The sequence below is a fragment of the Megalops cyprinoides genome, chromosome 15, assembly GCF_013368585.1.
Source record: "Megalops cyprinoides isolate fMegCyp1 chromosome 15, fMegCyp1.pri, whole genome shotgun sequence".
Taxonomy (NCBI): Eukaryota; Metazoa; Chordata; class Actinopteri; order Elopiformes; family Megalopidae; genus Megalops; species Megalops cyprinoides.
In genome coordinates, this window is record NC_050597.1 from 13626830 (window position 1) to 13645016 (window position 18187).

Here is an 18187-nt window from a genome sequence, read left to right on the forward strand (position 1 = left end):
AAACCGCTACGGAGCCCTGGGATGTCAACAGATGTCAGCTGTAGTCCAGCAGGCAAAGGATATTTTTGTCAGCTTTGTAAATAATTTAACTAATTTCAAAACGTTGCTTTTGGCGTAACAGTATCAGAACTGTCTGGGCAAGAAATCTCTCATTTCCATCCCTGGGAGAGTATCACAGACTAAACTGAATTCCCTCTACACCCCCACACAGGGCTGCCCCGTGCCCCTTCAGCGTCTCACCTCAGCCAGGTCCTCAAAGCAGCTGCCCACCAGCGGGTGAGGGCTGCTCTCGTCCGTCATCTCCACCGTGTCCTCCATGAGCCCCAGCAGCTTCACCGTCAGCTCCTGGATGTCCGTGATGCGGCTGAAGATGCTCTCCACGTCCTGCAGGGGGCAGAAGAGAGACATCACTACTTGGTGCTGCTTCTTAGCTGCAGTCGGTGGACATCGTTGTGATATCTTATTAATTGGATACATCTTATGGGGTTGAACTGAATTATGGCTGCATTCTGGCATTCCTAAATTTGGGCATTCAGTGTGCCACTTCAGGCACAATGACACATTTTACCAACATTTTCTTATCTGTTTTCTGTTTTAACCAGCAGCAAACTAACTGAAATCATCAACAACCAACCGAGAGAAAAGGGGGAGACTTCTGTTTGACTGTACTACTGAAATTAAAATAAGATGAATACCAACGATAAGACAATAAAGGGCAGGACAGAGGGTAAACACATTATAACCACAATGAAAATGACAGTATATTTATGACCTATCCATTCCATCACCTAAGAACATTAACGTTACTGTCATTTATCTAAGGCTCTTTTCTAGAGCAACTCAGATATGTTACAGTTTTTACATGTTATCCATTTACACAGCTAGATATTCACTCAGGCAACTGTGGGTTAAGTATCTTGCCCAAGGGTACAAGCAGCAATGCCCCAGCAACCTTGTGGGTACAAGCCCTGCACCTTACCACTAGGCTACACTGCAGCCCCAATACGCAGATACGAACATCTAAGGGGGCAACACGCGACACAGAATGGTGAAAAAAGGAGGATCTCACACCCTAAGTGCTGGCGGGACCTACATGGAGAGAGAAGAGCTTGCTGTTGGACTCGAAGGGCTCCTGGAACACCTTGATGATGAGGTTGAGGTCCCGCAGGTACTGCCGCACCTCGGCCATGAAGGCCTTGACCAAGTCGTAGTAGGTCTGCTCGCCAGAGGCCAGGGGCTCCTCGTCCATCGGGGAGAAGCTACTGATGCTCTCCTCTTCCTGGTGGAACATGTCCATCAGCACCTGACGTGGGTGGAGACAGCAGTTTACAGTAAAGTATTCAACTGCTTTTCAGCATAGTTTAAATGTCACCTGTTTATACAACTGAAGGACTACAGAAGCCATTCAGATAAAGGGCTTCATAGCCAGACTGTAACCTGCCAGAAGCCACCAAGGCCATCCCCCAAGCCACTGGATTGATTCAAGTGATGAATATATGAATTCATAAGATTTTATTTCTCCTATTCTTCTGCTTTCCAGAAGTTTCTCTTGACTGCCTTTCTCTGGGGTCAGTGAGCATACTTCTCTGTTTATTTTTGCAGTTGGCTTTGGGTTTTCTGTTTTTTCCCCCCACAGCAGAATGCACTGTGTCCAGCACACTGTCAACAAGCGCTATGTTCAGCCTTTGGTGACAATACAGTTGTAAAAATGTGCTATAACAAATACATGTTCACGTGCATAAAAGCTGCTTTCAATCTGCCATTTTGACCTCACACCAGCCACAGGAGGCAAAGGGTTATGGGATGCCAAGCCTAAGCCTTAGAATTACAGAGGGTAGGAAAATGAAAAACTAAGAGGCCTAGAGAATCTGCCAACAGGGAAAAAGAGTTCCCTCTCTCTGAATCCATGCTGGACAGATTCAGCATGACTAGAGGAGAGAAACCACATTCTAGTACAGACCTTATTATTTCCCTTTGTGTTGCTAATTTGGAGATTATTATGCAGAGGGACTTACAAAGCCACCAAGGTAAGATACATGCAGTGCTTGTCATAAGTCAGACCTAGGGCACACACACAGAATACCAAATACTGCAACAGGGAGAAAGTGCCAAGCTTAAGAAGTACAAAGCTATGCAAAACCAACCAAATCTATTTTAAGCATATCCAAGGTGCTTTTGATCATCAAACATTATGCTTCCACAGCACAGATACCGTGTGCCTAACAGTGACCCATAAGGACTTGCTATGAAATAAAAGATAACTGAAAGCAAACTGGGACTTTCCCACAGGGAGTGAAGCAGGAGTGAGGAGGCTCATGGGAGCCCAGGCATGGGCAGGCCCAGGGACCGAAGAAAGGATGACATCAGGCTGCTTCAGGAGGGGAGCGGCGCTGAGCAAGCACCAGCAGCCTGGGAGCTCCGGTGAGACATGCATAATTAAAGCCCTGCTGCTCTGGAGGCTGGGGACCCTGTTCTGATGACGCTGGTATGTTTTTTTTTTTTTTTTAGAGTGGTCTCTCCCGTGGGAGAGCAGCGGGGATCTACCTCACAGCCAAGCACGCTGGGGGAGATCATACCGCCTGCCTTGCACTGGCACATTGCCTTTGTTCTTGTGTCAGTGAGAGGGCCATCTTTGCAGGTGTGTTATGCTCACACTCACTGGCCTGGGAGTGCTGTTTGCCTGGTCTGACACTTTCTCATTCAATTTGAATGGATACACTTCTGTTCCTTTGTGCTAGAAGTTGCTCTGGATAAGAGTGTCTGCTAAATGAATGTAACGTAATGTAATCCATCTCCTGTCCGTTCAGTTATGACCATCCTCAAGGCTGCGTTCAGCTCAAAACGAGGTGCTGACTTAAAACACGGGCAAAACCCCCCCACCCACAGCTCCTCATCCCGGCTGACCCCGCCTCTCTCTCACCTTGTCGGCACACATGGCCACTTTGATGTCCTGTTGGGAGATCTCATAGTGCCGAATGTTCCTCACGTAGTTCCCCGCCAGCTTCAGAATGTCTGCCGAGATGTACTCCAGCACAGCCACGATGTAAACCGACACCTGGTGGTCAATCTTGTATCCAAGCACCTCCTGGGGTAGGGACAGAACAAAGGATCATGGGAGATTTTTGTCAAGCAAAGATGACCATGAGCCATGTGACTGACAGTAATTTCGATTACTTACAAACACATATAATGAGGTAAATAAAACAAGTGTTCACAAATGTTAAAGGGGTGCTCACCTTCCTCAGTAGAAACACTTTCTTTCATACACCTTATTGTACGTGTTCCACAAGAAATAAAACTTATCACTGTTGTCATTCATTTTTGGCACTACCTTTTTTTAAAAATTAATTTAAACCTTGTTTCAGATGCCAAGCATTTCACTTTTGAGCAGCACACACTTGAAACAACAAGATTTTGGACTCATCTCAGCAATACTGGCGACAGAATATCCATAGCAACATGGTATTGCATGCCTGAGAAAAAACAACTTTATGTGTCCCTCTAATGGCCATTAATGGTATTGCATGTTTGCATGCTGACCAACAAATCAGCTGAGAAGAAAGCAGCACCTTAAGGAGAGGGTGAATCTTCTCCACTGGCAAGGCTAGGGGGTTCTTCCTCTTCCTCTTCTCGATCGCAGCCTGGGCATCTGCGATGGCCCACTTGTCGATGGGGTGAGGAAAACTCTTCTGCACACGCTCCTGAGAGCGAAGTGTAGACATGGACACAGTTCACACCAATCTGATACAAGCTTACTGACAGCTAAAGAAATATTACACTGAAATAACTATTTCCAGCATCTGATAAATAGTACTATACACCACATAGCTAAATCTAGCTAACTCAAAATGAACAAGCCTGAAAAATATTCAGTATTCATCAATACACATGTGTGGGGGTGTGCGTATTACGAAAAGACAGAAAAGACACAAAGAGATGGCTATAAACATGTGCAAACAGGGTAAGTATTCCCACGTTTGTACACTTAACATCTTGTATTGTATAAAGGCCATCCTATTGAAAACAGATGTTGCGGTTGTGTATGAGGAAACATATTGAGCCAACATGAATCACAGGCACAAATGAGCGTGGGCTACCCTTGAGAGTACCGTGGGGACCGTGGGAAATGAAGTCTTTCAGGTGAGGCGGCCGAGGGGTCAATGAGGAGTAAGGAGTGACTTTCTTAGGGATAAGCATGGTACGCTACAGGTTTACGGCTTTACCGTGTAGAGTGGATAAATAACCAAGCACATAGCACCTGCACGTCTCATGTCATCCGTCTGTTTGCAAAAATGAATTAAAAACAAAAGCCTGAGAATGAATCAATTAACCAGTCAATTAAACCCAACAACAACAATAATAAATCATTCTTCATGAGAAAGAAACTACGGTGGAGATCAGTGCCATATGTAATCTCAGTCTCCCTACCATCCATGGGAAAACAGAGGATGTAAACATCTATTACATTACTTTACACTACACTACATTCAGATGCAGATGCTGTTATCCAGAACAACTTTCAGCACAAAAGAACAGAAGTGTATCCATTCAAGCTGAACGAGCAATAGTGTCACACCAGGCTAACAGCACTACCAGATCAGTGAGTGTGAACACAACACTATTCAAGCCATATACTATCCAAGCCGTCACACCCCCATTAATAAGTTGATGGTAAACAGGGATTTGAATGAGTATGCACCAGGCACTGCTATGCATATGGCCCTTACCTCCCCAGCAGCTTCAGTAACGGCTGGAACTCTCTGGCCAAACCCAGACTGAATGCAGAGTGCATACAGTAGCCTGATTAACAGCCTCTGACTGCTGTCTCAATGTTCAGTGTCTGTGTGTAGGGATCAGGAGCACATCAAGGCCCTGTAGCTCTGTGCGCGCGTGTGTGTGCCTGGGAGGGCCAGCAGGGCGGCGCCGTCTCCGCTCACCTCCACGTCCTGCACATTGCGCGGCTGGGCCTGACACAGCATGCTGAGCAGCAGCAGAATCAGCTCCTCGATGTACTGCAGCGCGCCCTCCTGGGACGACAGCTTCGGGTGCACCTGATTCAGCACCTGCACATACACACACACACGCACACACCTTCGTGATCACAGAAGGAGGCGGTGGGGCTTTCTGCATATGCTCTGCAACATGCTCAGTCTGACTGCCGTTATGGCTCTTAAATCTTACGCCCTTTCCTACCTTTATCAATCAACCGTAGCAATACAGAAAATTGGTAATAAAGCAAATCCATTAACCTCGCATTCCTTATTCTAAGCCTCCTGACTGACTGTTACGTCATCAATTTTTATTGGAACTGCAGTGTATGAGAATCAAATCACTGCAGGCAGGAGGAGCTACACTGGTGACTGACATCAGAGACACTTAAAGCACACTATGCTGCTTCCCCCCTACCCCATCCCTATCCCACCATCCCACCCCACCTTCCCAAAAATAAAACAAAACTGTAGGACACAAATCATCTTGATTTCTTGGAATGAGATGCAAGTGCAGGCAGCTCTTTCCCATCGTGAAATTCTGCTGGAAGGATCATGACCAGGCAAGAACCTCAGGCCTTTTTGACTAATCAAGACAATTTCATTTTTCCCCCCCCTTCATAGATTATTTTTACTATCCTTGGCAGGACTTCCAAGAGCATCATAAAACGCAGAGTGCCACTTTCTCAGCATAGTGATCTGTCTACCACAGTGCCACCCATCACATGATCAAGGATGGGAATGTTGTCTGAAGCCAAAGGGCTGACCCTGGTATTGCACTCCAGAGGAAGACATAAAAAGACAGAAAGAAATAACAAAAGAAAGAAAATACTAATTAACAGACAGAGAGACAAAGAGACTGTCAAAGAAACTGTACACACTGCTTGTTTGGAAAGAGCTTTTCTTTGGATCGGGAATTTATACTATGAAGTACTGACATCAGTGTGAATAATGAGCTGTATCCAGTCAGGAGGAAGGCGGGGGTCAAACTTGTGTGATTTTCCCTTAAGGTTCTGTGTTTAAAAACTGTCTCACTATCTGTTGGTGTTACAAAGTGCAAACTTGTACAACAATACAACATCACATTGCTCGGCAAACAGCCTTATCCATGGCAACTAACATAGCTTACATTTGACATGATATCTAGCTCAATATTTAAAAGTCACATTATATTACATTATTTATTTAACAGATGCCCCTATCCAGAGTGACTTGTATAGAGTTCATACAGTTCAACACAGCAATCAGGTTAAGCACCTCGTTAAAGGGTACAACAGCAGCGTCCCACCTGAGAACTGAAACACAAAACTTCGGGTTACAATCCCTGTCTGCTATGTCACACTGCTGCCCCAGTTAATCCCAAATATAACATTACATTGCTCTAAAGAGAAGAGCAGTCATACAAGTGAACAAATCACCCATGGCACTAGTATTCAAAAATTAGATATTTATATGGTTTCAGATATCTGCTGAAATGACCATTGCTGACGACCCAGTTAGCCACTTTTCTGTGCCATGTGTTAGATGTTGCAGCAGTATACAATAATTGTGTACAAGTATGATCACTGCCCTGTTCAATGATATTTATACGAATTATCATTGACTCAGAATAATATTTACCTTCTAGGTTTTTAATTATGGTTACAAAAAAAAGCAACTTAGAACAAGAGCAAGAACTGGCACTGTTCAGGGGTTACAACCACTTTGCGCCTCTTCACCATCTACTGGTAAAATCAAGGTACTGTCATTACCTTGCGGTATATGCTCATCCATGGAGCGCCAGCAAGAGTGAGCGAGTGAGTGAGGGATACCAGCATTTCTAAGGCTCCTTAATCATGGCCAAAAGGACAGATGAAGAGAACAGAACCCCCCCCCCCCCCCCCCCAATCATCAAACAGCAGGAGGGAAAGGGACGGCGCAGTGTATCCTCTCACGGAGATCGCAGCCCTTCATCTCTGGACCATCCTGTTTACTCGGTAGCTTGGCTCTGTGGGTCACCAGGGAACTGCGAGATGCAGCCCATATTGCCTCAACGTTTACGGCCTGGCAGGGCCCTCTATTATTCTCAGCCTGTGGGACTCCACAAGAATTTAAATGGGAGATTTTACTATTTATTTACTGGTTCAAAAATATTTATATTTGAATAAACAACACTTTACGACTTTCACGAATGTTTCTTTCTCTCTCTCTCTCGATGTAACATTCAGCAGCTGTAGACAGCTGCCTGGCAGGACATACCCTCAGGAAGATTCTGGAAACATTCGCAACTTTGTCCCAGGCCACATTCTTAATGGGTCACACTCTACAGTGGTTAGGGTCCCAGACTCAGACCCAGAAGCCTGACTGGTTCCACCAAACCAAAGCCCTAGCACTAAGCTCTGAAATGTTGACTCTCATATTCCAGTCCTGAGGTCCTTAATGAGACCATTTTTGCTCTATATAGTCTAATCTGTCTCCCACTGGCCTGCATTTTGCATTGATTTTAACACTCTTTCTTTTCCTTGATCCCAGTTCAGTTTGAAAGTGAGAAAAACATTAAAGCGGATTCCTAGGCAAGTGAAATGGGGAGAGGAGTGCCAGTGTGACTGATGCTTACCCCTAGAAGCCAGAGGATAAAACAGAGTGGGCTCTGAGCTCCCGGTGGCTGCTGACTAAGTAGCATATTCATTTTGACAGTATGCAATCAAACTAATTAGCCTGGTGGCCACTGTGACTGACTCTATGCTTCAGACTACGACCAGTTGGTTGTACTTACACAAAAAGCACAGCAACAGATAGCCTCCGGGGAAATGAATATCTAGGGCACAGTGTTCAAGCAGGCTCCGTGTTCCCCTCCAGAAGTGCCAATCCCTGCAGCCCTGGCGAGGTTTTGGTGTCTGCACTGGATGGAGGCTTTGGTGGTGCGTGCCAAAGCGACAGCCATGTGAGGAATTCCATTGCATGGAACCAGTGCCAACACCAGCAACATGCGCGAACACAGGAAGGGAGGTGGGGAGGGTTTTGGGGAGGGGGCTGGGGGGGGTATAAGGGTCTACATTCAATGAGGACAGGAGAGATAAGATCACCATCCTCGCTCCCTTGGAGATGCTCGTCATTACAGCTGCTGTAGGGATGCTACATCTAGGTCTAACAAAATCACCAACAAAGTACTGTAATATATTCCCCTTCCCTATCTGGCAGCCTCGTATTTCCTGTTAGAACAAATTTCTGCAGAACCACATGCTGGCCCACGAGGTCAGAGCACTGGTGCCATGGAACCTCCTGGAACCAGTTTTGTGACTTTGAAATGTGTGAGAAAAATGTGTGTCTTGTTTGATCTTCCAGTCAGGGTTAAGATAAAGAATCCCTTAAGTTGACAAAGAATTTTAAAGTGTATTTTCTTTTGTGCTGTACTCATTGGTAATGATAAGTTCAATTGGAAAACTATCTAGTTGGCAAACACGATTATTGCTGCAGGGCCCATACACACAGGGGTCACAAGAATAGTTAGAAAGTACTTAGTTGGCACAGAATAGAAATTCTGATTTCTGCAGCTAGCCTCATATTCCCCCCATATTCTGAAATCTGTTTTTGCAAAAAAAAGATAATAATGAAGTAAATATATTGAAAATCAGGACAGACACTGTAATGATGAATCCTATGCATGACTATTTAAACCAGTCAATTTACAAATTTGGTAAGGCACCCAGTGAGAGATCAACCTGGCAGGCCATTTCTGAGAGGATATAGAAGGAAACTCAGACATCAGTACTCAGCCTTAGTCCTTCTTGGAAAAGTCGGCTGGAGATTTTGAACATTTTCCTGGCAGCTTTTAAAATGGTCAAGATTTTTCCCCCTGGCAAAAACAGGCAATTAGTACAACACAACTGCTCGTTTCTAGGTAGACAAAAAACTCCCTTAACAGGGAACTTTGAATACAGACAGTGCAGATTTGCATTTTTGACACAGTTCTTCATTTAGACCAATGCTTTTCAGAAGAATAATGCCACAAACACAAATTGCGTCTGGAGTCGTCTCCTCTGTCAACAGTCAACTTCTCATGCCTGTCTAGGTGGCTTATCAATGTGCTAGCCATTTCCTTCTGAAACGTGGACAGTCTATAACGGAAAATATAGCCTTCAAGTCAGCCATGTGAGGCAAGAAAATTCCAGACATATTTGACCTTTTGAGGAGCAGAGACATTCAGTGCCAAAAGGAATCAGGAAAGGAGGGAGTGTGCTGTCTGAATAATTCATTCTGGGGTATGGAAAAGCTGGTTTTGCCAACTAGCTTTTCATCAGAATATCTTGGAGCAGTGTTGACACAGCTTAAGCAATGCTGAGGGGGGTGGAGACCAGCTGAAAGTAAGCAGCCTGGCTCTGCACTTCATGCTGAGGGTGTGCCCAAGTCAAAGCAAAACGTGGACTTTAATTCAATTAATGTGATAAAATTTCCTTCAGACAAATGCCATACACTGTTCTCATGAAACCGTTATTTGAACATGTTTCATCACTTATTGGATGATTTCAGAGGAGCCTCAAGTAGTATTTCAAGAAAAAACGAGCCACTGAATGTGTTTTGCTTGACATTTATGTTAAAGTTATTGACTTTTTCCCGGAAAGGTGAAATACATCTTAAAGTATAAAATCTATCTCCAATTAGAAAATAGTTCAATGATCATCACAAGGTAGTTTTGACAATTTTTGAAGTAACAAGGAGGAAATAAGGTGTGTTTTTCCACACACCTCTATACCTTGTGCAATGCCAACAAGAGCATTACTATATGTAAATATTAATACTAATATTAGTCACAACCTCTATTCAGAAACTCAAGACTGAAAGTGAAATGTGCAACAGTTGTTCCTTGCTGAAACTACAAGCTGTGTTCGTGCTATGGCTTGCTATATCTGTCTGCCATATCACCTATGCGTGTGGTAGCATTTCTCTAAAGGACAACACGGGTGTTGTGTTGAGGGGACAACCTGGGGGGTGGACCCACATACCCTGCAATTGAGGGGCTCTTTCATGTAAGTGGTGGGTAATATTCCCATACTTTGGGAAGGTCGGCAATGTCAGCTTCTCTTTTAAAGCGGAAGGTGGTTGTCTTTAAATTCTGTTTTTGGAGTGTTAATGTTAACTGAACCCAAAATCTGAAAATGAAGGGATGTACATGTACCCGTACAAAACAGTAATCAGTGAACCAACTGAGTTAATTACTAACAGGATTCATGTACACTCTCTTTCTAAAGGCATTCTCTTGATGACACGCCTTGCAATCATTTTTATCAGCCATACATCTGAGGTCTTTGACATAATCACTTTCTCTCCCTTCAGTTCTAACAGCTGCTGTTCTGCTTCACCCATGCTGTACTGTTTCAACCCCTTTAAAGGTGGGTTGGGCTTGGCTGGTTAACAAAGTGAGATACAGCTGTCAAAAGAGGTATACACTCGCCCATTTCTGCCATGTCTGCTTTAGCCACCACTGACATGATCTTTTCATATTCAGCCATTTTGTCCAGTTCAAAAAAGGGAAACTGCTTATCTAGTGTACAGGTATCAGCAACTAGCACAATGCAACCTAAAGTTCACTTTGTGTCAGTGTCAGTCAATCAGCTGTAAACAATATGTGCCATTTTACCTTCTCCTGAATGCCACAGAGCTCCTATCAGGAGTCTGCATTTTATACCCATTTCCGAGATATAAATAGTCTAATGATATAAGAGTTCAGCTTCATGAAGTCCAAAATGGCTGAAGCAACAGTGTACTGGCAATCTCTGGCTCATATAAACACAAATCAAATCACTGACTGGTCCAGCTCAGTCATACATGATGGATCCATCCATTTTAAGGTTCATGAGGCCTCACTTTTCCATCGCTACAATATTTGTGCAGGTATTCATTGTTTATTGACCTTGATGGCCACAAACCACTTGCTACCGTAACCTGGTCCACATGTTAACATGCAGGCTGATCAGCCATAGATTACTGCTTTTCACTCATTTTGGTGTTCTGAATGGACCATGACACGCTGTAAACAGCAGCAAATAAAGAAAGGCTTGCTGGAAGCTTCTCCTCGCAGCAAAAATGCACATACTTTGGGCTTTGATTTCTTGTTGCATAATGGTATTTGAACATATGCAATGAGTGTTCAGTTGTATGAAGCAGTACGATATACTTGCTACCTCCCCACCACCCAAGAGCAACCAAACACTTTTGTCATATGACAATAAAATTAACATACCATATATGATGCTTAAACAAAAAGACACACATACACAAACACACACACACACACACACACATAATGTGCTTTTCCATTTCAAAGCAAAGACTTTTACAGAAAGCATAACTAGTTCAGTATTTCTGATTCATCAAATGGTCATTTGAGTTTCAATGGAAGAGGCATATTTAAAGTCAATTCATATTTCACTTGGCAGAGGAGAAGTGATTACAAGGGAGAAGCAAACAGTATGTAAAACTGTGTTCTGACACATTCTGCATGCTGAGGCGTACACGTATTAATGCTGCCAAACAGCAGCTTCTACCGCTGGATTTGCTGCAGAACATCAAAATCACGTGACAACTGCCAAGTCCCAAGAGGCACTAACTGCACCTTTTCTTTGGTCAGAGATAGTGTGGATTTGGGGATGGTCTATGGTCTGGGGGGGATCGACCCCCTGGAAGCTTAATGATTTTGCACTTTTACTCCAACAACTTCAGCATCATATTTTGACAGAAATGGAAAACTTATTTAACATACACCCAGTACAATGTGTTTATTGAGCATGACTCGCCTTAAAGAGAACTCTGAAATGAGTTATGCAAATTACTCAGTGAAACTGGGATATTTATGCATTTGCGACTCAATCAGTTAACTTGAAATTAACCTTGTTCTCAAGTTACTCTGCAGAAGAGCTAAGAAAACAAGCAACACAACATAGACACACACATGTATACACAACATGTATACAGGAGTACTAGCGGTAGTCATGGATGGCGCATTGATTGTTTATTCTGTATATGACCGTAACCAGGGGAAGGACTATTATACAGAATACTGTTTGTAGATACATAGACAGCATCAACGACCAAATCTTTAGCTCTCTGAAATCTAAGTTAAACGACCGCGGACGTAAAGATCTTCGTATATGTACACGTCATCAATATTTCCACCAATAATAATTCTTCTCAGTTGCGTCTTACAGCATTTAACCAATCCGGTAACTCTCGCGTATTCCCGTTATTGTCGCGAGACAAATGACATAAACATGACGTTGGGCAATCATGATGGTGCCTCGAAGGGTTCTGGACGAAACAAGCGCTCGGCGACTGGCATCTATTGGCCGTCTTATTTTACCGAATTCACCTAAAACGCAGGGGCCGTAACTTTGTTAAGTTGGTATAATGGCGTAATTGAAGGAGTGTGATAGCACAGCGCCATTATTCCATTTTATGAAGAACTATGAATTGACCATATACCTGGCTAATATGGATACATTGCCATTTTGTGTGTCCCTGCATGACACAGGAAGTCAACACCCAGAGGACTGTTTTGGCTGTGTATCTTTTTGCCAGCTCAAAACTGGCCACGTTATCCAGAAAGTATAATTGAGAGGTGCACTATCCTCAACAGTAATTATATAAATGGCTCAGTGTGAAACACCCAACAAAGCTTTTCTCTTTGAGGTTCGTTTCAGCATTTTATTGTTTTTATTTGTTAGTAACTATCCGTTACAGATTAAATTACGCCCATCAGCAAAATCTACTGACACAGCCACCAAAACAGAACTAGTCGGGTATGTTCTGTGAAAAGATAGTACAGTCATGTGATGGACAAGACACCGAATACAACTTTCCCCCCTAGTCGCATAGAAACCTGATACGACAAAATCAACTTCATTGTACCTTTTACAACGATGAAAATATTCACATGTCTAATGTATGCGTGCAAACTGTACTTCTCACTGACAGAATCCACAAACCCAAACCATTATAGCAAATCTGCAGTTCTGAGATAGGATGATCACAACCACAGACGTGCCATGGCAGTGTGGGCAGACCCGCCCCCATTTGAGTTTAGAACCCTCGGCTGGGATTCAGAATCCCTGTGAACGGACACAGATGTCAGTCACCAGCAGCATTAAGTCATGACATCTAAAAAGAAACATGCAATTCGCTCAAATATTTCCATTGTTTTATATGGCTAGCTAGCTTGCTAGTTAAGCATCACAATCCAAGGCATTTCAACTAAAAAAATGTCGGAAATAAAGCGCCGACCTAGCTACCTATTAGGTTGAAATACTAAACATTGCGTGACATTTTAGTTTTCAAACGTCAAGCTACGTCCTTGCTTTGTTCTCCCATCATCTCCCGTCTTACCTTGTTCAATGATGGCACCAAGAGTCCCCGCCATTTCAGAGCATTTTCCTCGCTGAAGAAGTCGTATTGGGGCTGTGGCGCTTGCATGACTCTTCGCAGTCTCGAATCATGCGTTACACCCGTCTTAGCGAGCACAACGTGCTGTAGTTTTCACCGTGGCATCTACACTGAAGTCGACTGTGAGGGTTCTAAGGGCTGGTACAGCAGGTGTGTGGTGCGAAAACAATAAAAAGGACGTGGGTAGACTCTCAGTTCGAGCTATCCGGGTGCCTCAGCAACGTGCAAGCTAAAATATCCATTAGCTACTTCACGCACTCCCAACTTCAATGCGTGATCCTCAGGCAAATGATGGTTGCTGCGATGGTGTTAGCAAGTTAGCGTCTCTTGATCCAAGTCCGGCTGCAAGTCAGGTTCTTGCTAGTTAGCTAAGAAACTTAAGGTTCCGCATTTGACACTGGAACTCACTCGTAATATTGTAGTTAGGCTATATTCTGTAGCGATATCTATAGCAACCGATCATATTTGCTTGCTGTCTAGGTCGTCAAACGTTAAATAAAATTTCCACCGATTCAGATATATGAGCTGCGAGTAATCTGTGCTAGTATAACATGCTCATTGACCACTGCTGGATAGTCAGTTGGCTAGCTAGTTAGCTGTCTGAAATCACTTAAATGAGAGGAGGTGAAATAGCAACGCCTCCACCAAACCCCTAAAAATACAAGGCTTCGTCTCTATCGGCTATTTAAAGCAACACCGCGTAACTTTGGGGGAAACCCCTCATTCTTCTTTGCACTGTTACCCATTTTAGCCAAATCTTCTTCAGAACTGACGTGTAGAAGCCAAGAAGGCTCACTTTATCTTCAACTAGTTTAACGTTACAGTTTTCATAGACAGTCAGGAAGTGTTTGCACGACAATGCAGGGAAGGGAGCAGGTTGATAACGTTAAAACAATACAGTTAATCGCACCATGCCAGTTCGAATTTCATGATCTTTGCCCAAAGTACCACTAGATTCGTACGATTGTTATGGCTCGGCTGTCGTTGTAGCGGCATTAGGTACACACATGCGCAATGTTCGCCGTCTGAATTCCCCACACTGTATTTATCGAGCAAGGGCTGACCCAGAATCAGTATACGATTTGTTATGAAGATGGTTGACGAGCAGACTGCGTTGGATGAGGCTGATCTTGGATCTGCCCATGAGGTAATATTTACACGTAGTTGTCTAGACGCTCCCCAAGACGTAAAGAGGATACGTTGAACGGCAACAGACGTGAGTAATGGATCCCAGAGTGATAAGGACAGTGTGTGTAGTAGATGCTAGCCAGTTCTCAGGAATACGAAAAACCGATTAAATGAGGATAACCTTTGTATGCATGCAAATATTCAATTGCATATTTTCCTTATGTATTCCTCTGTGTAAGGGTAATGGTGGTTACTTTTTTGCGCTGTTTTCCATTAACTAGCAAACGAAAACTAGTCTCCTAAAATTCCGCATCACAAATTTGTGCAAACATTGTTTCCTGTCAAACTCCCGTCCCGACTTTTCCTCCTTTTAACATGTTAACATCACAAATCTGTTGCACATTTAAGACAAAATATAGGCAATCATACAACATGTAAAACCAATTGATTTTTATTTTACAGTATATACATATAATGCATTGCATGAGAATGTTAATATTGCAGAAAAGAAAACTAGTGTATAATTGTTACACCTTTTTAAGTTGTGGAAAGAGATCCCATTGGAATTATCCCGTAGTGGGCATGTCACCACCATCAGGCAAGGCAGACAATGAACTCTTTATTTATCATCTGACATCCCACTGAAGTGTTTTAAAGATAACATTGCACGAGGTAGAGACAACTCATTTTGGCTATACAGTATCTTAAACATACTTATATTTTGGCATAACATTAAAATGTAAAAGGTCAACAGACGTATCTTCTGATGCCTATAGAAAGGAATGTTGTTGGATTTTGTCTTTTAAGAGAAATCTAAAATCTAACGGTCTAATCAATACTTTCTGAGAAGTACTCCAGATCTTACGTAGCCTAATCAAGACAAACTGTATTTAACAGTACCACGGGACAAATGCTCTACAGTTTACCTCAGCTGAGATAGTTTGCAACACTAAAACGTTAAAAGTAGGAATAAGACTTCATCGTTATCAGTAACGGAAACACACTGGCTGCTTATTTTGTAATCTCGGCGTCACAGTTTGTGAGTACATGTATATAGATGTGTATAGCCATATATACACTTCATATGTAAATGTACATATGCAAACATTTATGAGTATATGGTATACACACATACATACACACAGATATATACAAAACATCACATTTTTCAAAGCCTTTTGTGCAAATGTTAACACCAGTGTATGCCATATCATTAAATTGCAAGTAATCAAGATGGGTTATGGCTGACAAAGATTTTAAATGACAAAGCAGTTCATATAATTAAATCATATGATTAGAAATCCATCAGTGTTATTAAGGAGGGCATTTTCTCTACCTCTCAAAACACTGAATACTTTTATTGTGTACCCCCAAAACATGACTTTGCTAGACCAGCCCTTTAAAAGCAGTACCCCAATAACTATTTGCAACACGGAACAAACCTTTACAAATGTACAGTCTGGACCTCTGTACAACGCATATTCACCAATATCTACATAACCAGTCTTTAGTGTAGTTTTGCTTCCTTCGAAAAATACTACATTTATATTTACAACAATTAAATATAAGTCAATTCAGCACTTGTGTGTCAAGTAAGATACTAGTCATGGTGGCAACACTTTGAAAAATGAAATTATATTAAAAAAAGAAAACGTCCTCTGCATCTTTGTTAACATGCCACAATAAATAAAAATGTTAAAATGAAAAAGGCAAGTCTGAAGCAAGCCCACTGGGTAACAGATCATTCTCTGTTGCGAGAGCAGTAGTGTTCTCTGTGGTGAGTTCCAATCCCATGATGCAGTACGGTCAGTAGCTATTCTCGTGCCCTGCCAGTATGTACAGGTTGCTGTGTGCTGTGGGGTTGTCCGTTGGTCTGCTTTCTAGCACCACAACTCTGTGAGAAATGAACAAGAAAGCCATTTTAAAATCTCTCCTCTGAATTCCCAACACTCTCTTTAAACCCATCACCGCTTATAAAACCTCACTGACCGCAGAGGGGGTTGCCCACTAACCAGGCAGTTCAGTAATGTATCAAAATACTAAAATACTCAGCAAGCATGTAGGACCTCAGTATGTCTTCCCAGACCCTGCAAACAGATGGTGAGATGTGGCCCCATTTCAGTAGAGCTGTGGAGCCTGCATATCAAGCTTGTTGACTTGAAACACAGTCATTCTTCCGAAAATACCCTGCTTGTTAAAAGTTACCCCATGCCAAGGTTTCTCAGCTGCAGAACTGTACCCACCAGAAGCCCACATTCTAAACAGTGCTATGCACACAGAGAAATGAAGCTCTAAAAATAACACTGTGCTAGTTGTCTATTTTGTGGGTGGCTGACAGGGTCCAAAGTACGACGGCTGAGAAACCCTGGTCTCCCCACAACACCATCCACCAAAAAACCCTTCCCACATTCTGTAAGACCACCAGGGGGCAACATTGTTCTTGCGAAGTAACAGTATGTTAGTTATAACTCATGAAAACAACCCATCACATACCTTACTTCCAATATATTCACATGGTTATCTTTCTATGTTTGAGAGGAGTAGTAGAGGGTTTCAAAGAGGCATACTTTTAATTAAAGATCAAGAATGCTTCGTAACATAAAGAGGGATGGATTCATCAAGGACAATACTGACAAAATTTTTTTCAAAAAAAAAAAAGATCTGTAAGAAGCATCAGGGTAAGAGTCTTACAGCTTGTCCTGAACTTTGTGGCACTGAGGCATCCTGATGTACAAGAACACCCCTTCCACTAGACAGCACTCCCTGTGTACTGCTACTGCACCAATGTACTGTGTGTCTGTGTGTTGTGTCCTTTTTTGCTGTGCCTTTGTCTCAACCACTTTGAAGCTCCAAGTCACAAACCTCTGCATTCGAGGTAAATTCTGACCATGAAACCACAGATCTCCAGTGATCCAGACTAACAGCTGGAAACACAAAAAATGGAAAGAAACACATTGTGTTCCACGGTCTTGATAAATCCTCCCACAGGTGAGTAACAGTGAGTATTGCTTTTTCCCCAGAGATCCACAGTTGAGGTGCGAAATGGAGAGAGGACTCTGGGTAAAGACATTAAGTTTGGAAGGCCAACTCTACCTGGGTAGGCCCCTGGATTCATCAAACCCTGTATCCTTCCGTATACAGACGTACTGCTGAGAGTTTCTTCAGTCACAAAACCAAAGAAAGGCATTAAGAGAGGCATGTATTCAATGATGGCATCAAGTGTGTCGTAGGAAAGAGCCTCCACCAATTTAAAAAGCCCCATCTTTATTTCACAAGTTGTTTTATGAATATGAAATGCATGTATTGACCTTTAAATCTCATCCAAGCACCATTCTAATTACCATTCATATACAAAGTCTTGAATAAAAAATGAAGAAGGTTTATTATGTAATTATATTAATACAAATCTAAATTTACAAACCTGTCAGATCCCAAGAGCCGGAAAATCCTTGTGTTATCGGATATCTCTTGTGTAATCTGGTGCGTAAAAAAAAAAAAAATAATAATAATAATGATCATTCCAGGTGCAAGCACAGCCTGTAATGCTGAAATAAACACATTATTTTGAGCTTTTCTTCTGTTATGGCTGCTTTGTCACATTTCCATTTTTCAAATAACACAGTTGTTTTTATATTAGAAATAAATCCATGAAGCTG

General features: G+C 42.6%; 2 protein-coding genes across 7 annotated transcripts in view; both read right to left on the reverse strand.

The window, feature by feature from the left end:
- The window catches only part of LOC118790099 (son of sevenless homolog 1-like), a 34062-nt gene extending 19945 nt beyond the window's left edge, over positions 1-14117 (reverse strand). For both annotated transcript variants that reach the window (XM_036546922.1, XM_036546921.1), the window contains exons 1-6: positions 13347-14117; positions 4938-5063; positions 3570-3701; positions 2921-3085; positions 1094-1303; positions 241-384 (exon numbers count right to left, since the gene is read on the reverse strand). In XM_036546922.1, the coding sequence (XP_036402815.1) occupies positions 241-384; positions 1094-1303; positions 2921-3085; positions 3570-3701; positions 4938-5063; positions 13347-13433 (864 nt within the window). In that variant the 5' untranslated portion in view covers positions 13434-14117. The remainder of the gene's footprint in view (positions 1-240; positions 385-1093; positions 1304-2920; positions 3086-3569; positions 3702-4937; positions 5064-13346) is intronic.
- A 2028-nt stretch (positions 14118-16145) lies between these two features.
- The window catches only part of LOC118789657 (mitogen-activated protein kinase kinase kinase kinase 3-like), a 66330-nt gene continuing 64288 nt past the window's right edge, over positions 16146-18187 (reverse strand). For 3 of the 5 annotated variants that reach the window (XM_036546157.1, XM_036546156.1, XM_036546154.1), the window contains 2 exons: positions 17953-18008; positions 16146-16425 (listed from right to left, as the gene is read on the reverse strand). In XM_036546157.1, coding sequence (XP_036402050.1) covers positions 16338-16425; positions 17953-18008 — 144 coding nt within the window. In that variant the 3' untranslated portion in view covers positions 16146-16337. Of the gene's footprint in view, positions 16426-17624; positions 17691-17952; positions 18009-18187 lie in introns of all 5 variants that reach the window. The other 2 variants (XM_036546155.1, XM_036546153.1) reach the window with 1 other exon arrangement.